Source organism: Jaculus jaculus, chromosome 14, assembly GCF_020740685.1.
Source record: "Jaculus jaculus isolate mJacJac1 chromosome 14, mJacJac1.mat.Y.cur, whole genome shotgun sequence".
NCBI lineage: Eukaryota > Metazoa > Chordata > Mammalia > Rodentia > Dipodidae > Jaculus > Jaculus jaculus.
In genome coordinates this window covers 66,211,975-66,234,837 of record NC_059115.1, presented here as the reverse complement: position 1 = coordinate 66,234,837, position 22,863 = coordinate 66,211,975, and the positions used below count along the sequence as shown (strand labels likewise).

The following is a 22,863-nucleotide window of genomic DNA, read 5'->3' as shown; positions in this document are numbered from 1 at the left end:
AGGGGAACTCATTCGGGAATAGCCAGGTGCATGGGTTAAGGGTAGACAAGCTTTTTAAAAAATTTTTGTTTATTTTTTAAATTTATTTTATTTTAAATCATTTTTATTTATTTATTTATTTGAGAGCGACAAACAGAGAGAGAGGCAGAGAGAGAGAGAGAGTGGGCATGTCAGGGCCTCCAGCCACTGCAAATGAACTCCAGATGTGTGCGCCCCCTTGTGCATCTGGCTAATGTGGGTCCTGGGGAATCAAGCCTTGAACCAGGGTCCTTAGACTTCCCAGGCAAGCACTTAACTGCTAAGCCACCTCTCTAGCCCAATTTTGATTATTTTTATTTATTTATTTGAGAGCGACAGACAGAGACGGGAAGAGAGAGAGAGAGAGGGAGAGAGTTGGGCATATCAGGGCCTCCAGTTATTGTAAACGAACTTCAGATACACGCTCCACCTTGTGCATCTGGTTTATGTGGGTCTTGGGGAATCTGCCTTAAACTGGTGTCCTTAGGCTTCACAGGCAAGCGTTTAATGGCTCCAGCCCAAGGGTACACAAGCTTTCTATAAAAAGCCATGTGTCAGGTATCTGTGACACTGAAAGCCACATCATCTTTCTCACCACTTCTTCACACAGTTTTTATGGTGTGAAAGTGTTCACGAGACAGTACATAACTGAATGCACTTGGTTGTGTCCTAATAAAAAATTTTACTCATAAAGCCAGGTGGGATGGATTTGTCCTGGGAGCTTTAACTGACTCCTGAATTAGTCTAAGGGCAGAACAAAAGCAAGTCAGTGGCTCTCTGGAGGTTCCCTTATGAGTGGCAAAAATCAAAATGGGGCAAGGGAACCATGAGTCACTGAGGAAAAGACTCTTCAGACCTCAGGAGGATCAGTGGAGTCACCTTGGGATGGAGACCCGGGACAGGGACAGAAGCATGTGAGACCCTGTAAAAACAGCTCTGAGAGTACCCGGGGCAGGAAAATTGTTCTGCCACCTACTCACAACTCCTGTGTGGTCCTGGCCTATCGCTTTCCCCTTACTGGACAAACAAAAAAAGGGGCCTGGGCTACTTCACTGGCTCTCAATTGGGATTTCCCCAAGAGAGTTCTGAGGCAAGTATCTGCAGGCTTTCAAAAAGCCATTTAAACGGCTCTGCCTGCTTTGCTCTTGGCTAGGATTATGTCAACCTAGGTAGAAACACTGGTTAGCCCAAGTTGATCGGAAGCTCTGATTGGCTGTTGATGACCTCATAGGGATTTAAGCAACGTGATTGGAGGAAGGTGGATATGAACAGAGAGCTTGTTTCAGGGTCAGGTAGTGTGTGTGGCAGGCAACAAACCATTATCTCTTAAAGCACTAGCGCATGTTGCAGGGAAGCAGGTCTTAAATATAACAAAAACTGTGCACGCCTTCTTCCCAGGTCTTTTGGCTCCTTTTGTGTCATTTCTGCCTCCCGCATGTGCCAGGTGTCTCTCTTTCCCCAGAGAGCTGAGCATCATAGACAAGTGCTGACACGTCCCTCCTCCACTCGTCCCCTGCTGCCCAAACCTGCTCTCTGCAACCCGAGGCGGCAGCCACCCCTACCCTACAGCCCGCGTCAACCCTGGCCCTTCTCTCTCTGCTCCCGGTGGCCACTGGGTGGACAGGTGTCAGGCTATGGCCTCCTGCTCCCACAGGCTTTTTCCTCTTCATGAATTCTCTGAACAGCAGGGAGGAATAAAAATAACAAAGAACGCGAACCTGTGGGCACAGTCAGGAGAGGACTGTTTTCTTTTAACAGGAAGAACCGCTGGGGACTGGCTCACCTGGTGAGTCACCCACGTTCCTTCCTCTTGGCTGGTTACCAAAGAGAAGAGAACACAGTCAGTAGTCTTTGGCCTCTAGGGAGGCATGTGGGACATTGGAGGGAGGCCCAGGGTTTGCAGAAGAGGACAGCTCAGCTGGTGGGAGATCACTGGGGGGCTGGACTTCTAATACTTGGCTCTGTATGGCTATGCCCCCCCCCCATGCCTAATGCCTCCTCTGCTAAGTGGGGTATGTAACTCTGGGGCCTCCATGCCTTTTCCAGTTCAGCCTGCCCTATGGGAATGCTGGTGCTTTATGAACTGGCCTGTGTTCTGATGTCCACAGTATTAACAATACTTGCCCTTTCATGAGCCCTGGGCCAAGGACAGACACTGTGCTGGGCTTCCAACACAAGAAGTCTGTAAGTGATGGGTCACTCTTCTGTCCATCTGGAGAGTGAGGCGCCCACTTAGGGCCACAAACCAAGAGCTCTCAACTCAAACCTAGAGCTAATCCCAAAGCCCCTCAAATATAATTTGCTTAAAATGACAAGGTAATGAGGACTGGAGGGATGGCTTAGCGGTTAAGGTGCTTGCCTGCGAAGCCTAAGAGCTCATGTTTGAAACTCCAGGTCCCACATAGCTAGAGCCCAGTACACAAATGTTCAAGGTTACACATATGTGCAAGGGGGCACACGTGTCTGGGGTTTGTTCACAGTGGCTGAAGACCCTGGCCTGCCCATTTTCTCTTAAATAAAAAATAAAAAATAATTTTTAAAAAGAGGGGCTGGAGAGATGGCTTAGCAGTTAGGGTGTTTACCTGCAAAGCCAAAGGACCCAGGTTCAATTCCCCAGGACCCACATAAACCAGAAGCACAAAGTGGCACATGTGTCTGGGGTTTGTTTGCAGTGGCAAGAGGCCCTATTGTGCCCATTCTTTCTGCCTGTCTGTCTATATCTCTCTCAAATAAATAAATAAATATGATTTTGATTGTTGGCTCTTGATCACTCAGGATTTCCTACGAAAAGAAAAAAGAAATTAAAGCTAATGGGGGCCAGGCTTGGTGGTACACACCTTTAATCCCAGCAGAGGTAGGAGGAGGGTTGGAGTGAGTTCAAGGCCACCTTGAGACTACAGAGTGAATTCCAGGTCAGTCTGGGTTAGAGTGAGACCCTGCCTTGAAAAACAAAACAAAACAAACAAACAAAAATGGCTAATGACTAGTGATGAGCCTGTTGTCAGATTTCTCTGGTGACTGTGACCGAGTCCTAGCAGAGTGTGCATAGCTCTCAGCTGATGCATACTAATGGACATACTTGGGAACTTGATTCTGGGCCTCACACCCACTTGTTTTCTCTGTGAGCCAGCAGGCTTATAGCTGTGATTTTTCTCACTTTAAAACAGTGTACACATTTGACCAATGTCCCCAGCATGAGCTACATGTTAAATCCACCCATGTGTTCTGAGCTTAACTGCTGCGGCAACAGGTCTGAGCACCTTGCGCTCTGACCGGACGAGTGCACTGGCTAGTGCTCATGGCCACTTCCTGGAGAAATCAGAGCCAGGGAGCACTTCCTCAACAGTTGAGAAGACATAGCGTTTTCTCCTCACCACCTGGGACCCAATAGGTACACCACCCCTTTTTGCGAATGCCTTTAATCCCAGCACTCGGGAGGCAGAGGTAGGAGGATCTCTGTGAGTTCGGGGCCAGCCTGAGACTACATAGTGAAATCCAAGTCAGCCTGGGCTAGAGTGGGACCCTACCTCAAAAACAAAACCAAAACAAAACAAAACAAAAAGGTGGCAGGGAGCATTTTCCACAGAGCAGCTACATACCACAGGCTGGTCATCCCTGTACACACGATTTCCCCTGGACCTTATTTCTTCCTTGGAGATCTGTCTTAATCTTTTTGGCTCTTTTAAAAAAATGCCTTCCTTGGGCTGGGGAGATTGGCTCAGTGGTTAAAGGTGCTTCCTTGCAAAGCCTGATGGCCCAGGTTCAATTCTCCAGAACCCATGTAAAGCCAGGTGCATAAAGTGGAGCATGCCTCTGGAGTTTGTTTTCAGTGGCAAGAGGTCATGGTGTACCCGTCCTCATGTTTTCTCTCTCTCTCTTCGCAAATAAATAAAATGTAGAAAAAAGAGTCAGGTGTGGTAGTGCATGCCTTTAATCCCACCATTCAGAGGCAGAGGTAGGAGGATCACCATGAGTTTGAGGTCATTCTGAGACTATATAGTGAATTCAAGGTCAGCCTGGGCTAGAATGAGACCTTACCTCAAAAAAAAAAAAAAAAAATATATATATATATATATAAAAAAGAAAATGTCATAACCAGGTGACTTGTAAGCAACGGAATGTATTTTGCACAACTCTGGAGGTAGGGTATTTAAGACCAAAGCTCTGGGAAACTCACTTCTTCACAGATGGCTGTTTTCCCCTTATGTGGCAGAAGAAGGGGTCTCTCTGGGGCCTCCTGTATGGGCACTAATCTACTCTCCTAACCTACTCACCTCCCAAAGGCCTCACCTCTTAATAGTATACACAGAAAAACAGACAGCACGATCTCATTTATATATGGTATCTAAAAAGTATTTCAGCTGCAGAGAAAGCAGGGATTGCCAAGGGGTGGATGAAATGGGAAATATGGGTGAAAAGGTACAGCTTTCGGTTGGGGTGGGGGATTCTAATGTCCACTGTGATGACTATACCTTTAAAGTACTGTATTGTGTGCTTGAAATTTGCCAAGAGAATTGCACTTAAGTTTATCAAAAATGGTAACTTGGGGCTGGAGAGCTGGCTTAGCGGTTAAGGCACTTGCTTACAAAGCCTAAGGACCCAGGTTCAGTTTTCCAGGTCCCATGTTAGCCAGATGCACATACGAACTGGAGTTCGTTTGCAGTGGCTAGAAGCCCTGGCATGCCCATTCTCTCTCCCTCTGTCCCTCTGTATCTAACAAATAAAATGATAAAAAAAACTTAAAAAAATAAATTTAAAAAGTGGTAACTTTGTTGGACATGGTTGGCACATGCCTTTAACCCCAGCATTTGGAAGGACTGGGGAGGCAGAGGTAGGAGGATCACCAAGAGTTAGAAGCAATTCTGGAACTATACAGTGAATATCCGGTTAGCCTGAGTTAGATCGAGACTCTACCTTGAAAAACCAAAATAAATAAATAAATAAATAAAAAGTAAAAAGATGGCTCAACAGTTAAGGTGCTTGCCTACAGAGCCTAACAACCCAGATTCGATTTTCCAGTACTCACAGAAAGCTAGATGCACAAAGTGACATAGTGACACAGGCATTTGGAGTTCATTTGCAGCAGCTAGAGGCCCTGGCATTTATTCTCTCTCTCTCTTTCCCTCTCTCTCTGTTTGCAAAGTTTTAATGTTTTTTTTTTAAAGAAGTAATCCAATAAAGCTAGAAGAAAAAAGCTTCCATGTTTCCTTTCAAGTTAATGTAACTCTTAAAAAGTTTGAGCATATTTAAAAAGGAGTTGCGAGGCTACTGAGTGGTGTCAGGATTAATATAAGGATAGTTTGACAGAGAAGAAGAAATCTGAGCATTAGAATAAACGATGTTCCCAAAGCCACACAGTAAGTGGCATAATGGAAACTTGAGCTTAAGCTGATGAGGAATAGTGAGAAGATTGTACAATGGAAATATTAATAACCTACCTGGCAGGACTGTTGCTAGGAAACATACCATATATAAGGTACCAGGCTGGTGGAAAGTTCTTTTTTTTTTTTTTTTTAATGAGAGAGAGAGGGAGAAAGAGAGAGAATTGGCATGCCAAGGCCTATAGCCACTGCAATTGAACTCCAGACAAGTGTGCCACCTTGTGTACATGCATCACCTTGTGCACATGTCACCTTGTGTGTCTTCACAGGTGAGAGCCTCAACCACTAAGCCACCTCTCCTAAGCCTTGGTGGGAAGTTTTTAATCACTGTTGTCTTCCCTCCCTCTCTGGACTTCAAACTGAGATTTCTTTCCATTGCAAGACACGATCTTCTAACCACTGCACTTCAGAAGAGGGCCTCAACAGCAGGCTCCAGGTGGGTGAAATGCTGCCATAGTCACTTGAGCCTCCAGCCATCCCTCAGGAGGTAGATATTATTATCCTTTTTTTTTTTTTTTTTTTTTTTAGGAGAAGAAAGGCAACCTCATATAGGTCAAATGGTTTCCCAGGGTCACTCAGTTCATAAGCAACAGGGCTGGGACTTGAACTCAGTTTTGACTACCTCCAGAGGATACAGCTTTCCCATAAAACCATACAGTTATTCTCTTCAGGTGATAATTGAGCAACGGCATAGGAAGAATATGCATTTCCTTTGAACAAGGGAATACTGCGCACAGATATTATTTGGGAGCTGGAAAGTGGGAAGGAAGGCTGGAGAGATGGTTTAGTGGTTAAATGCTTGCCTGTGAAGCCTAGGGACCCCAGTTCAAGTCTCAATTCCCCAGAACCCATGTAAGCCAGATGTACAAGGTGGCACATGCATGTGGAGTTCGTTTGCACTGGCTGGAGGCCCTGGTGAGCCCATTCTCTCTCTATATATATATCTGCCTCTTTCTTTGTTGCTCTCAAATAAATAACTAAAAATTAAAAACAAGGGCTGGAGAGATGGCTTAGCAGTTAAGGCATTTGCCTGCAATGCCAAAGGACCCAGGTTTGATTCCCCAGGACCCACATTAGCCAGATGCACAAGGGGGCACATGCATCTGGAGTTCGTTTGCAGTGGCTGGAGGCCCTGGAACACCTATTCTCTCTCTCTCTCCCTCTTTCTCTGTCAAATAAATAAATAAATAAAAATAAAATATCTTAAAAAAGAAAGACCTTGGTGACTACCTGCTTTAAAAAAAAAAATGAGGACGAAAGAAGCTTTAAAAAAAAAGCACTAGGGGCATGAATGATAGCACACACCTTTAATTGAGAGGCCAAGATAGGAGGATTGCTGTGAGTTCGAGGCCACCCTGAGACTACATAGTGAATTCCAGGTCAGCCTGAGCTATAGTGAGACCCTACTTTGAAGAAAACCAAAACAAACAAACAAACAAATAATCAATAAAAAAAGAATGGCAAGGCTGGAGAGATGGCTTAGTGGTTAAGCGCTTGCCTGTGAAGCCTAAGGACCCTGGTTCGAGGCTCGATTCCCCAGGACCCACGTTAGCCAGATGCACAAGGGGGCACACGCGTCTGGAGTTTGTTTGCAGTGGCTGAAAGCCCTGGCGTGCCCATTCTCTCTGTCTCTATCTGCCTCTTCCTCTCTTTGTCTGTCACTCTCAAATAAATAAATAAAAACCAAAAAAGTTTATCAAAAAGTATGGCTATAGGAGCCTATGTATATATGAAATCATATGCAAAATAACATGCATGTTAAGGATGACATACTAACCTGGGGAAACTGTACACCGAATCAGCCATGTGCCTCACAGACTCCACCAACCACAGATAGTGTTCTATGTGCATAGTTAGGTCTAAGATGGCTGGATCTGTACTGAAGGGATATGAACGTTTTTCCTCATCATTATTCCCTGAAGAATACATTATAAAAATTATTCCTGTAGCATGTACATAGAATTGGGCACTCTGTACCTAGAAAACAAACTACTGGGGAGAATATGCATAGATAAGTTCTTTCTTTGTTTTTTGAGGTAGGGTCTCACTCTCTAGCCCAGGCTGACCTAGAATTCACTATATAGTCTCAAGCTGGCATCAAGCTCATGGTGATCCTCCTACCTCTGCTTCCCAAGTGCTGGAATTAAAGGTGTGTGCCATCACACTCAGCTTTTACTACATTTCTACAGGGGCCTTGAACACCTGCACATTTTGACATCTTTGGGCCCTAGAAGTAATTCTTTGTTGATGCCGAGCAAGGGAACTCTGTACTTTTTCTTTTAATTTTTTTTTTTTTTTTTTTTTTTGGTTTCTCGAGGTAGGGTCTTGCTCTAGCCCAGGCTAACCTGGAATTCACTATGTAGTCTCAGGGTGGCCTTGAACTCATGGTGATCCTCCTATCTCTGCCTCCCGAGTGCTGGGATTAAAGGTGTGTGCCATCATGCCCGACTATGTTAAAATATTTTTATTTTTATTTATTTATTTGAAAGACAGAGAAAGAAACAGAGAAAATGTGTGTGTGTGTGTGAGAGAGAGAGAGATGAGAGAAAGAGAGAGAGAGCAGATAGAAAGAATGGGCATTCCAGGGCCTCCAGCCACTGTAAACTCCAGACACATGTGCCACCTTATGCATCTGTCTTATGTGGGTCTTGGGGAATTGAACCTATGTCCTGTGGCTTTGTAGGGAAGTGCCTTAACCACTAAGCCATCTGTTGCAATCAAGTTCACATTACTTGCAGAAATCACCCGACTAAGCTGCTTTTGGGAAAAAGGGGGGGGGTTATTTTGGCTTACAGACTCGAGGGGAAGTTCCATGATGGCAGGGAAAACAATGGCATGAGCAGAGGGTGGGCATCACCTCCTGGCCAACATCAGGTGGACAATAACAATAAGAGAGTGTGCCAAACACTGGCAAGGGGACACTGGCTATAACACCCATAAGCCTGGCCTCAGCAATACACGGCCTCCAGGAAGCGTTAATTCCCAAATCTCCATCAGCTGGGAACCTAGCATTCAGAACACCTGAGTTTATGGGGGACACCTGAATCAAACCATCACACCCTCTTTCCATCCCCCCATTTTTCTTTCTTTTTTTTTTTAATATATTTTTTAAATTATTTATTTATTTATTTGAGAGCGACAGACACAGAGAGAAAGACAGGTAGAGGGAGAGAGAGAGAATGGGCGCACCAGGGCTTCCAGCCTCTGCAAATGAACTCCAGATGCGTGCGCCCCCTTGTGCATCTGGCTAACGTGGGACCTGGGGAACCGAGCCTCGAACCGGGGTCCTTAGGCTTCACAGGCAAGCGCTTAACCACTAAGCCATCTCTCCAGCCCCCCATTTTTCTTTTTAAAGGTGGTATGACGGCTTGTAGGAAGCATTCTAGTTACTGCCCAGCTCCCTGTCTTCTTGCAGTGTATTCAATACACTGTTTTTCCTAAAAACAAAACAAGATGATGTGGCTGAACCACAAGCAATCAAAGTAACTTGCAGAAGGTGGACCACATGGCAAGTGGAGTCAGAAGTCAAACCCAGGCAGTTTTGTTCTTTCTTTCTTAATTAAAATTTGTTTTGAGTTAGCATACAAAGTAATGGGCTTCACGATGGCTTTTTCAACATATATATCATTTTACTTTGCTTTTATCCATCCCTTAGGGTGGATATTTTTAAAAGTAAGTGCATTTTACATTTATAAATGAGCTGAGCATTTAAAAACTTCTCATTATTTTATTGAAAAAAAAGTCATATGCTTTTTTTGTCTTGAATAAAAATATCTGCAAAACATATGTTTGCTGGTCTAGCTAAATAAAACCAGTGACACTGCTGCATTTGTGCTAGCTGTGACTATACTAATACCAGTTATAAAAATATGACCCAAACCCTTTCTTGGCTTGCTGAACGGGAGTGAGATACCTCCCAATGAATTCAGCTAACTGCTTCCAATAGTTTCAGGTTTGGAAATAGCTCCAAAATTTGAAAAACACATAATTTTCAGCATCTGTTCCTCCTAAAAGGAGTCATCTCTTCAGCCCCCAAATCTATTTTTTTTTAAATTTTATTTTCTTATTTATCTTGAGAGAGGGAGGGAGAATATAGGTGCACCAGGGCCTCTAGCCACTGCAAACCAATTCCAGATGCATGTGCCACCTTGTGTATCTGGCTTTACGTAGGTACTGGGGAATCGAACCTGGGTTCTTTGGCTTTGCAGACAAGCACCTTAACCACTAAGCTATCTCTCCAGCCCTGTAAAAAACTACTTTAGTAGTACATATTATCTGTACACATTAATAGGGCTTAGTGTGCTATTTCCATACATGCACACAGAATTCATATCTGATCATATCTTCCATCCTCATCCTGCTTTTGTTTTTAGTGTTGGGATGCAACCTTGGGCGGATCCTATGTTAAAGCATGTGGTCGACCAATGAGCCCTAACTTGTGTTCCTTCCCTTCTTTTCTTTTCTGTCTTACTTTTTTTTTTTTTTCTTTGTTGAGACAAAGAGTCAGGCTGGTCTCAAACTCAAGATCCACCCGCATCAGCCTTTCTAGGTTCTAGATTTCTGGATTGGGAATACATTTGCGTGTCACCATGCCTGGATTCAATTTTAATTAAAAAATATGTACCTAAAGCCAGGCTTGATGATATACACCTTTAATGCCAGCACCTGGTAGGCTGAGGTAGGAGGTTTGAAGTTCAGCATGAATTTGAGGCTAGCCTGGGCTACATAGTGAATTCCAGGACAGCCTTTGCTTAGAATGAGACCTATGTAAAACACACACACACACACACACACACACACACACACACACACGTAGTCAGGTGTGATGACTTATGCCTTTAGTCCCCGAACTTGGAAGGCTAAGAGGAGGGTTGCTGTGAGTTCCAGGTCATCTTGGGCTTGAGTAAGATCCTGCCTTGAAAAAAAAACATACAATTGGACAAGGAATACAGACAGAACCTCAAATTCCAGAGCCAGGCAAGATATATATATATATATATATATATACTCGTCTACAGAGAGGAGTTTCCTCATCTGTAAAATGACGACATTAAAACCCATATTTCAAAGTACCATTATTGGATCAAATTAGATAATGCCATGAAAATGCATTCAGAAAGACATATCTATAGCCGTTAAAACACTGCAAAGTAGTGTCCATGTTATATTATCCTCATCCCTTCCCTTTGCCTTCTTTGAATGACATCACGACATTTTACTAAGACAGTCTTTTGTCATACACTCTTGACACACCCACGTTTCTTCATCCCCAGCAGGGATAAAACTATGTGCAAGAAAGAAAGAAAAAAAGAAAGAAACAGAGAGAGAAAGAAAGAAAAGAAAGAGAACAAGAGGACTGGGAGATTGCTCAGTGGTTAAAGGTTCCATTCCTCAATACCCACATAAAGCCAGACACACAAAATGGTGCATGAGTCTGGAGTTAGTTTGCAATAGCAACAGGCCCTGGTGCATCAGAATTTCTCAAATGCATAAATAAATTTCTTATTTTTCTTTTGTCAAAAGGAAAAGAAAAGCATAAATAAAAAGGTAAAGTCAGCCAGGTGTGGTGGCACAACGCCTTTAATCCCAGCACTCGGAAGGCAGAAGAGGTAGGAGGTCACCCTGAGACTACATAGTGAAATCTAGGTCAGCCTGGGCTAAAGCAAGACCCTACCTCAAAAATAAAGTAAAGATGAATTTTGTATTAACATATATTAATGTATTTAGCCAATGTATCCAAGTATTCACATTTTGCCATAAAATCAAGACTTAAAAATCACTGAGGTTGGGCTGGAGAGATGGCTTAGCGGTTAAGCGCTTGCCTATGAAGCCTAAGGACCCGGGTTCGAGGCTCGATTCCCCAGGTCCCACGTTAGCCAGATGCACAAGGGGGCGCATGCATCTGGAGTTCACTTGCAGTGGCTGGAGGCCCTGGCACGTCCATTCTCTCTCTCCCCCCCCCCCTCTCTCTCTCTCTCTCTCTGCCTCTTTCTCTCTCTGTTGCACTCAAATAAATAAGAATAAACAAACAAAGTTTAAAAAAAATCACTGAGATAGTCTTCATTCTTTCTTATTCACACAAAGTGTCCATAACCTAGTGTGTGTTTTACACTTAAATTACATCTTCATTTGAATCAGTCACTTTTCAAGTACTCTTGTCACTATCATGCTGCTTTATGGAGTTTCTGAAGCCTTGGTGGGAAAACACATAGGTGTTAGCGTATAAATGTTTAACGTCTGCATGGTTGACCTGCATTACAGAGATTCTGAGGCCTTGCAGCTATTACAAAAAAGGTCCAGAAAGCCATCCTGACTTCAGCACCACCCAGAGCTCCCCTCTAGAAGCAGGGCAAACATTCCTTCAGCTGTCAAGACTCTTGGCTGCTGATGGGTCACAGCTGAGTGAGTCCTCCAGTGAACATTGTCACCAGTTGATGGAAGTCAGCTGCTGAGCTCAAGCCTTTAGCGCTGGTAACTGGCTGTTACGGTGGTACAAAGGCCTACTGCCTTGCCTCAATTTGAGACCAAATTCTGAAAGGTCAATTGTGTTAGTGAGCTTCCAGTTGCTATGACAACATGTATCTGAGACATTCAGCTGCTACAGAGAAGAGGTTTATTTTGGCTCACAGCTTTGGACATTTCACTTCATGACCAAATGGTCCCATCACTTTTGAGCCTGTGAAGAGGGCGTACGTTGTGGGAGTGTACGCTCAGTGGAGCAAAGCTGCTTATGCTACCGCAGTTAGGAAGCAAAGAAAGGGAAGAGTTTAGGGTCCCAATATTCTCTTCAAAGGCATGCCCTCAATGACTCTCTTTCACTTTTGCAGGGTGGGGGAAACATGTGGGGGGGGGGGAGGAGAATCTTCCTGGTGGACACATCTTTAATCCCAGCATGTAGGAGGCAGATGTAGGAGGATCCCTGTGAGTTCAAGGCCAGACTGAGACTATATAGTGAATTCTAGGTAAGCCTGAGCTAGAGCGAGACCCTACCTCGAAAAACCAAAATGATAATGATAATGATAGCTGGGCATAGTGTTGCATGCTTTTAATCCCAGCAAGTGGAAAGCAAAGGTAGTAGAATCATTGTGAGTTCGAGGCCACCCTGAGAGTGTATTCCAGGTCAGCCTGGGCTAAAAAGTGAGGCCTTACCTTGAAAAACAAAACAAATAATAATAATAATAATTATTATAATAACGAAAGATTCTAGAGCCGGGCATGGTGGTGCACGCCTTTAATCCCAGCACTCGGGAGGCAGAGGTAGGAGGACTGCCTTGGGTTTGAGGCCACCCTGAGACTACAGACCCTACCTCGAACAAACAAACAACAACAACAACAACAAAATAAGATTCTACTACCTTCAAATAGAGTGCCACAGGTTGCTGGTCAAGCCTCCAACACATGGGCCTCAGCACCACTCCAGCCAGCTCCAGGACTTCCCTGTGGGGTGGGTGAAGCACTGCCCACTGTGTGACATCACGGCCCAGTCTCCCTCCGCCTGGCCCTGCTTTCCTCATGTTCTTATGAGCCTCCCCACTAAGCTTTCTGCGGGTAGACCCCATTCTCAGGGTGCATTTCCCAGGGAACCCACAGAGAAAGCCGGGGCACACATCCTCCAGAGACACAGCTGTGCAAACAGACTGAGGCTTGTTAGTCACACTTGCGAGGACGCCCAGCTCTGTGGGTCTCTCACCAGATGGCTGTCTGTGTAGCTAAAAGTAATCCCTGTGAATCTCCCCTGTGGAAACCACACTGGCTGCCCTAGTCTGCACACAAGAATGGTGAGAAACATGGGCTGGAGGTATGGCTTAGTGGTTAAGATGTTTGCCTGCAAAGCCAAAGGACACAGGTTTGATTTCCCAGGACCCACATTAGCCAGATGCACAAGGTGGCGCATGTGTCTGGAGTTCGTTTGCAGTGGTTGGAGGCCCTGGTGTGTCCATTCTCTCTCTCTCTCTCTCCCTCTTTCTCTCTGTCAAATAAATAAAATAAATAAATTTTTTAAATGTTTAAAAAAAAAGAATGGTGAGAAGCTTATCCCTCACGCTATGAATGAGGTAAAACTGGATGTTACCACAGGCTGCCATTTCTTTTTCTTTTCTGTTTTAAAATATTTTATTTATTTATTTGAGAGAGAGAAAGAGGCAGATAGAGAGAGAAAATGGGCATGCCAGGGCCTCTAGCCACTGAAGACGAACTCCAGAAGCATGAGCCATGTTGTACATCTGACATTACATGGGTAATTGGGAATTGAACCTGAGTCCTTTGGCTTTGCAGGCAAGCGTCTTAACTGCTAAGCCATCCCTTCAGTCCTTATTGGATTATAATAGTTCATTACATACTGTAGATGTGGTGGCTTGAATGTGAATGTATGTCTCTCACAGCCTCAGGGACTAAAAAAAAAAAAAAAAAAATTATTTATTTGAGAGACAAAGAGGCAGAGAGGGGGGAGAGAATGAGCGTGCCAGGGCCACTAGCCACTGTAAACAAATTCCAGATGCATATGCCACCTTGTGCATGTGGCTTATGTGGGCCCTAGAGAATCAAACCGGGACCCTTTGGCTTTGCAGGCAAAGGTCTTAATCACTAAGCCATCCTCAGGGATTTTTGATTAAGTTTAAGCTTCCTACTAGCAGCCTGCTGGAGGAGGTGTCACTGGGGGCAGATCTTGTAGTCCCTAAGGTGGGTAAAGAGCCGGTTTGAACCCTGGCTGTTGGCATTTGATGCAATTGTTTCTCTCTGCTATGGATCTGTGGAGGTGAGCCAGTTTCTTCAGCCATAATGGTACTTCCCCTGGGTTCTATAAGCCTGAAGTAAGCTTTATTTTGTCCCATAAGCTGCTTCTGGTCAAGTGTTTGTCCCAGCAACAAAAAAGTAACTGCATCAATAGGTATAAACATCTTACCAAATACATGATTTCTGAGTATCTCTTCCCATTTTGCATTCCGTTCTCAGCATCCCCATTTTTTTCTTTTTCTTTTTTGGTTTTTCAAGGTAGGGCCTCACTCTACCTCAGGCTGACCTGGAATTAACTCTGTATTCTCAGGGTGGCCTGGAACTCACAGCAATCCTACCTCTGCCTCCCAAGTGCTGGGATTAAAGGTGTGCACCACCACGCCTAGCTCTTTTCCTTTTTTTTAAATTATTTTTATTTTTCGAGGTAGGGTCTCACTCTAGCCCAGGCTAACCTGGAATTCACTATGTAGTTTCAGCCTCTACTTCCCAAATGCTGGGATTAAAGGCATGTGCCACCATGCCTGGTTGTAATTTAAAAAAAAAATCGTTACGTGGGATCTAGAGAGTCAAACATGAGTCCTTAGGCTTCACAGGTAAGTGCCTTAACCACTAAGCCATCTCTCCAGCCCTGTTTTCTTTTTATATAGCCCAGGACCCCAACCCATGGGATGGTGCTCACAACAGTTAGGGTGGGCCCCCTACCTCAACTAATCTATTCTAGAAAAATCCCTCACAGGCTGGGCGTAGTGGTATGCACCTTTAACCCCAGCACTCGGGAGGCAGAAGTAGGAGGATCGCCGTGAGTTCGAGGCCACCCTGAGAATACAGAGTTAATTCCAGGTCAGCCTGGGCTAGAGTGAGACCCTACCTTGAAAAACAAAACAAAACAAAACAAAACAAAACAAAACAAAACAAAACAAAACAAAACAAAACAAAACAAAACAAAAATCCCTCACAGATATGACCAGAGATTTGTTTCCATAATGAATCTAAATTCTGTCACGTTGATGACCAGAGATTAGTCATCACCCTTTAGTTCCCTAAACACACTGTGATCTCTTCATTTAGGGCTTCTGAATGTCCCTATCCTGTGCCCAGAATACTCTTCCTTCTTTTCTGGCTAACTCCAACTTGTTTTAAGTGACAGGCTGGGCCTCAGTTGCTTCTTTCTTTTCCTTTATTCCGTCCTTCCTTTCCTTTCCTCCCTCCCTTTTGCCCACTCCTTTCTCTTCCCTTCCCCTCCCATCCTCTCCTCTCCCTTTTCTTTCTGTCTGTCTGTCTCTTTTTTTTTGAGGTAGCATTTCACTGTAGTCCAGGCTGACCTGGAATTCACTATGTAGTCTCAGGTGGCCTCGAACTCACAGTAATCCTCCTACCTCTGCCTCCTGAGTGCTGGGATTAAAGGCGTGCACCACCACGCCCCAGTTTGCTTCTTCCTTTCTGACTAGGAAAACAACAAGTGATTAAAAGACAGTTTAGCCAAGAAGAGAAAGGGCTTTGGAACCGGATGGCCCAGTTTTGAGTGCTGGCTGCCATTACCTGTGACATTGTACATAAGATATTACTTCTCTGTGCCTCTGTTGCCTCATGCATAACATGGAGATAAAAAGAGTCTTATTACGTAAGGTTGTGGTGAGGATTAGATGAGTAAGAATATAGATGGTCCTTAGAACAGTCCCTGACACACTGTAATGGCTCAACCAACGTTTGTCATTACTTTGATGTATCTCCATAGCACCCTATAATTACCCCTATAATTAAGCACTTATAGAAAAATATAATCCACAGCTTACTAACTTGACAGCTTTTCTGCACTGTAAAATCATTACAGTTGGAGCAACTCTCCAGGGCTCCAAATCCTAGCATGCAATAGTATTTATTAAATTTTTGTTACATTCTTGAGTAAATCAATTATTAAATTACTCAGTCACTTCTCATGGGACATTATGAGGTGAGGATAACTTGTTGTCCTCCTTCATGCTTATAGAAGACAGGATTTTAGGAACAGTCATAGTAGCATATCCCTTTTCTCTCCAGCCCAATACTGGTAGACACTTAACTGAAGTCAGTTGAATCACATTCTCTCTTAAGAACAGCCTTTAGACTTTTCCACCTGCCATGTCCTGTCATTCACTTCTACATGCCCACCTTGACCTGAAATGTTGAGAAAACTTTCTTAAATCTGAACTGAAGCTCATTTACAGTAGGTTACTTATTATGCAGGACTTGGGTAGGACAATGAAATCCAAGTCAGAGGTAGAAGTTATATTTAACTTGATGTCCTGTGACTTTTTTTTCTGTCTTTCTTTCCAAGGTTAGGTCTCACTCTAGCCCAGGCTGATCCAGAACTCACTCTGTAGTTCCAGGTTGGCCTCAAACTCAGTGAGCCTCCTACCTCTGCCTCCTGAGTGCTGGGATTAAAAGCATGTGCCACCACAATGTTCTGAATCTTTTTTTTTTGAGGTAGGGTTTCACTGTAGCCCAGGCTGACCTGAAATTTACTATGTAATCTCAGGGCGGCTTCAAACTCATTGAGATCCTCCTACCTCTGCCTCCCAAGTGCTGGGATTAACGGTGTATGCTACCATGCCTGGACCTGTTCTGAATCTTTTAAAAGGATAGTGAGCCCACAGATTTTGTTCTTCTAGGTCTCATAAACAACTTCCCTACATGCTGAGTGAGTAGAATAGAGGGTTGAATTGAAAGGGGAATTAAGGAATAGGAGGCCAGGTTTCGTATAGACTGTCAACAAACAGATGTGACCTTGGAAGTCACATTTGGAAGTAGGGGTGTTTAATTAGGTTTTAAAAACAATATATTTATTTATTTGAGCGATAGAGAGAAAGAATGGGTATGCCAGGGTCTATAGCCACAGCAAACAAACATGTACCACCATGTGCATCTGCCTTACGTGGGTCCTGGGGAATCAAACCTGAGTCCTTTGGATTTGCAGGCAAGTGTCTTAACCACTAAGCCATCTCTCCAGCCCAAGTCTTGTCTTTGATCCTTATATTACCCGATTAATGACTTCCAACTGAGATGTGTATCTATCCTTCAAAATGAATGAGGATCAGGAAGATAATCCATCTTGGACAAAAGGACAGAAAAACTCACATGATCAGGACTGTGAAAGCTACAGGCTGTGCAGGAAAAGGCACAAGACAGGAGTTTGGAAGCCTGGGTTGAAGTCCCAGCTATGTTACCCATGTTATGACTCCAGGCAGCCTCTTCCTCTCCAAAGGCCTCACGGTCCACATCTGGAAAATGAGCCCGATGTTCTGTGCCTCACTGAGTAGCTATTTTGCAAAGTATTTACTGTGAATATAAAAGGTTTTGTAGAAGTTAAGGTAAACTAAACCTCAAATGTAGAGGATCTTGATTAGCCTGACCAGAGGTTCTTCTTTTGTCCTGTAAGTAGTGGTGAATTATATATTAGCTTCAGGAGGAAGAAAATCACCAAAGTCACAATACATAAGCATGATGGCAGTAAGCAGTGCTGAATGAAGCAATGTTAAGACATGGTCCTACAGGACACGTCCTACGTCACAAGACCATCTTAAAGATTTTGTAACACTTTCCATTTCACAGATGGTGAAACTGTTCACAGAGGTTAGATAACCTGCCCAAAGTCATACACTGGTTGGCAGTGAAGCTATGTTCAACCTAGTGAACCTAGTGTGCTCTTTTCACAATGCCTTGTACTTTGGGTTGAAATGAACTCAAAGAAAAAAAAAAAGTTGTTTAAATGTAGAAGAGATTCCTAAGGGTCTGTACTAGGGTACCAAGAAACAGAACCAGTGCGAGGAGAAAAGAGACCAATTTGAAGGGGTGGAAAAATTCAGGTGCTGAGGTCTGACTGGACAGACTGATGGTGTGTGCGAGGCCAGAGAGCTGGGTGCTTCCCTTCCAATTTCCACGTGGGCACCTCCTCCTGCCCTGTAGCCCCTGAGCCTGGAAAGAATCTGTCTCTTGAGGTGGGGTAAATTAACCTGGGCATAGGCATGCCACTCCAGGGCCCGTGAACAGATAGAAGCTTGCTCGAGGCTATTAGAAAAGTTTGCTTTCTTCCCTCTTTTTTTTTTCCTTGAGAAAGGATTTTATTATGGAGTTCAGGCTGGCCTTGAATCTGCTGTGCATCCTTTACTGGCTTGGATTCATGATCCTCCTGCCTCAGCCTCCCGAGTGCTAGGATTATAGGCATGTGCCACCCCATGCCTAACTATTTTCTTGCTCTTCTGAGAGCTTCTAAAAAGAATCTTCTGCCTCCCCAGATGTAGATGGCCCTTGAAGTTGTTGCCAGCAGTATCCTAATTATGAAGGGAGTTGGCATGGGGAAAAGGCAGAGAGATGGGAAGAAATCAAGGCGAGAGAATGAGTCCATCCTGTGTTGCTGGAGGCACTCTCGGTGGGTTTCCCGCTGCCCAAGCACGTCCTGTTACAGGAGGGAAGCCTCAGGCTCCTCACCAAACACCCCCTCCACCGCACACTTTCATGGAGAACAAAGACATATGTAAGAAATCCAAGACAGACAAATGTTCGTGCCACACTTGTGAGTCTTTGCTGGCAAAAAGCAAGGGAATAGGAGGGAGATTAAGGAAAGTGCCCAGCTTATCCAGCCAGCAATTTTGCCAAGCTGCAAGTTCAAAAGCACATAGAGCATTTGTTATGCTACCCTGACCCTGTGTGCCTGCAGCTGAACATCTTCCCTACATTGATCACAAAATGCATCCTCATGGCTCTGTACACAGAGAGGACTCTCTTCTTAGGATGCTAAATTCATTTACATACTTAGGGCCCACCTGAATAAGTGTCTGATGTATGCATTTATTTTTTTTAAATCAAGCGTTACATAAACCTTGGTTTCTTCAAATTCAAGTAAAGGGTCAGAGTAACAAAAATTGCTGTATCAAAAAAAGATTAAACACTTTATTTATAATCTATACAGAACATAAAAGCAAGCAAAATCAGAATGTTTTCGACAGCCATCCTTTCCACATTTTGTGGAGTTTCCGTGAGCTGTAAATCACCGATTTCTTCATGCCTGAAAGAGAAGAGCAGAGCAGATGAGAACGTGGGCGTGCTCCGTGCGGCGGCAGCTCGAGCTCCGGTGCGCTCGGGCCAGACTGTGCGGCGGGGCTGCGCGGCACTGCTGGAGGGCTCTGGGCCTGGGAGTGCCCCAGCGAGCCACGGGTGCGAAGATTCTAACGGGCATATGTATTATGTATATATGTTCTAATGGGACAGAGTGCTCATGGAGCCTGAGCTTCTGGGATAAGCAAGCCTCTGAGTTGTGAGGATGTTGGCGGCCTTTGAGTGTCACAGTTCTTTTAAAAGGGAGAAAGAAGAAAGGTGGAACACGGATGAGTGTGTACGCAGCGGGGCCCCAGGCCCCCTTTTCTCTTGTTCTTGCATCCCCATACCACAGCAGTACGCGTCACCCGACTGTCTACAATGAAGGCTTTTCTCACCACTTTCTGTTTAGCGGGTTGTTTTTCCTCTAGGAGGTACCAGGCTACTCATGCATGATGCTCACCTGTAGCATGGCATTCACCACACTGTACCGGGCTTGTCAGCTGACTTACCTGTCCCTCTGCCTAGAGTAAGAGCTCCTTGAGGACTTCTGTATCCCCACCCACTACCCAGCAGCACACAGTAGTGTTCAGCAGATGCTTGTGAGTGGGTCTCACTCAGAAAGCAGGCCTTCTAATACCTACTGTCAGCTTCTTTTCTTTTTAAAGATTGTTTATTTTTATTTATTTATTTGAGAGCTACAGAGAGAGAAAGTGGCGGGGGGGGGGGAGAATGGGCACACCAGGGCTCCCAGCCACTGCAAACGAACTCCAGACATGTGCGCCACCTTGTGCATCTGGCTAACGTGGGTTCTGGGGAATCGAGCCTCGAACCAGGGTCCTTAAGCTTCACAGGCAAGCGCTTAACTGTTAAGCCATCTCTCCAGTCACTGTCAGCTTCTTGAGAGCAGAAAAGAGGCTCCCTAGGGCTTATGGAAAGCATATAAAAATGGGATTGTTATTCTTCCTTCAGCTCCTGCCCATGGATGTTATTACAGACCTAACTTCTTAATGTTGAGGGTAAGATCATTCAATCTGTGTTTCTGGGTGTGGCCCAGTGAAGCCATTTTAAAAAATATTTCCATTTATTTATTTGAAAGAGAGAGGAAGAGGCAGAGAGAGGGAAAGAGAGAAACAGAGAGAATGGGTGTGCCAGGGCCTTCAGCCATTGCAAACATACTTGAGATGCATGCTCCATCTTAGGCATCTGGCTGATGTGGGTCCTGGGGAATTGGACCTGGGTTCTTTGGCTTTTCAGGCAAGTGCCTTAACTGCTAAACCATCTCGCCAGGCCCTAGTGAAGTCTCTTTTGCTTTGAGCTGGACTTTTTTTTATTTTTGTTTGTTTTGATTTTTCAAGGTATGGTCAGCTCTGGCCCAAGGTGACCTGGAATGCACTATGTAGTCTCAGGGGGGCCTCAAACTCATAGCGATCCTCCTACCTCTGCTTCCCTAGTGCTGGGATTAAAGGCGTGTGCCACCACGCCTGGCTTCTGAGTTGGACATGTATCTGTGCTGTGTGTCTGAAAAGCACACTTCTGGCAGTGGGGCTTGCTAAGCATTCTGACAAGATAACAGGAACCATTCCAGAGACTTCTGGCACTGGAGTCTGAGGAAATCTTTTGAAATATCTGACCCTGTTACCTGTAAGGTGCCTTGCCTGCTTAGAACTTGTGGTTCCTACAGGCAGTCACAGGGAGAAAGGCAGGCTACCAGTAAAACCATTAACCAGTATGTCTGGCACTGTGGGGCTGGCTGTCCTACTGGCTGATTGCTTGCAAACTGACATAACTTGGTTGAGAAAAGTTGGAACTCCTTGCCCGGCCTCCGCCCCTTTCAATTTTCTCCCTGGAGCAATCACTGGTAAATCTCACCCATTAGAACATCGAGGCTGGGAACTTATTACATAAGGTGCTTTTTAAAATTCTGGCAGAACCAATCAGAAACGAGCAGAATCCAGGCAGCTGCACGTGGCAAGGTTCAGTAAAGCAACCTCGGGGCACTGAGTCACAGCTGGGGGCAGATGAGACCTTAATTCACAGTCACCTTCAGAAAATTTAGTCACAGGCTCCTTGGAACTCAGATGTTCGAAGCAAATATATAAAGTAGCTGAGTAGCACCGGGCGCCAGCCTTAGTTGCTAGTGGGTCAGAAATCCCCTCTGACTATAAACGCTCTTCTATGGTCCTGTCAGCAAGATACTTAGTCTGCAGCAAGAACTGTGCTTTAAAAAGTAAGTTAAAAGCCGGGTGTGGTGACGCACGCCTTTAATCCCAGCACTCGGGAGGCAGAGGTCGGAGGATTGCCATTAGGTGCAGGCCATCCTGAGACTACACAGTGTATTACAGGTCAGCGTGAGCTAGAGTGAAACCCTACCTTGAAAAAAAAAAAAAAAAGACCTGGATTCGGAACTGGGTAGATTGCTCAGTGATTAAAGGTGCTTGCTTGCAAAGCCTGCTGCTGGGGTTTAATTCCCAAGCCACCTGTGTAAGCTTGACACAAAAAGTGGTGCAAGCACCTGGTGTTCTTTTGCCATTGCAAGATGACCTGTTGAATGCACACGTATGTGCACAAATAAATAAAAATAAAGAGACCTGGGTCTGGGGTCCAAATGGGCCATAAATGACAGTGTCCCTCTCACTTTCTGGGCTTCAATGTCATCTGTAAAACATTACCCATGGACATCTACCAAGAGGTCCATAGGCAGACATACCTGGCTGTCAGTATCGGCTCTCTGAAGCTGCAGGAAAGTCTGCTATGTGCTTATTTATGCTTCTATATTAGATTTTCATGGAATCTGGGATCTGCAGAAGGTTAGGAGCCAAGAGGTTTATTTCAACAAAGGTGGAAGGCTAAAATTTCATAATTTTGAAATAGGCAACATTTTCCTAAAAAGAACAGGAAAGTTGCTAAGTATAAAGAATAAAGCAGGGGCCTGGGGAGATAGCACAAGGACCCAAGTTCCAGCACCAACATAAAAAAGAAGCTAAGGGGCTGGAGAGATGGCTTAGCAGTTAAGGCACGTGTCTGCAAAGCCAAAGAACCAAGGTTCAATTCCCCAGGACCCACATAAGCCAGATGCACAAGAGGGTGCACACATCTGGGGTTCGTTTGCAGTGGATGGAGGCCCTGGCATGCTCATTCTCTCTGTGTCTCTATCTATTTCTCTCTTTCCTGCAAATAAATAAATGAATAAAAATTAGCCAGGTGTAGTGGCACACACCTTTAATCCCAGCACTTGGGAGGCAGAGGTAGGAGGATCACTGTGAGTTTGAGGCCACCCTGAGACTAAATAGTTAATTCCAGGTCAGCCTGGGCCAGAGTGAGACCCTACCTCAAAAAAAAGTGGGTGGGGCCTGAGGAATGATTCCTGAGGTTGTCCTGAGGTCTCCACACACACACACCTATATCTGCATGCACATCTCTCTACCCAAAGAGGAAACTGACTAAACTGAACTAGATAAAATTAAAAACTTCTTCTCACAAAGACACCATTAAGAGAGTAAAATGACAGCCTCAGGGTGGGAAGTTTTTGCACTACATATATCTAACAAAGAACATGTGTCCAGGATCTGGATGTGTAGCACTACGGTACAGTCTGCTTAGCATGCAGGAGGCCTTTGTTTCAGTTCCCAGCTCCAACAAACAAAGATTTTTTTTTTTT

At 44.6% G+C, this 22,863-nt stretch overlaps 1 protein-coding gene across 6 annotated transcripts in view; it reads right to left on the bottom strand.

The window, feature by feature from the left end:
• Positions 1-19,030: 19,030 nt before the first annotated feature.
• Tamm41 (TAM41 mitochondrial translocator assembly and maintenance homolog) overlaps positions 19,031-22,863 on the bottom strand; it is a 64,859-nt gene continuing 61,026 nt past the window's right edge. For 5 of the 6 annotated variants that reach the window (XM_012952458.2, XM_045133219.1, XM_045133221.1 and 2 more), the window contains one exon: positions 19,031-19,173. In XM_012952458.2, coding sequence (XP_012807912.2) covers positions 19,097-19,173 — 77 coding nt within the window. In that variant the 3' untranslated portion in view covers positions 19,031-19,096. Of the gene's footprint in view, positions 19,174-21,911; positions 22,004-22,863 lie in introns of those variants that run through there. The other variant, XM_045133218.1, reaches the window with a different exon arrangement.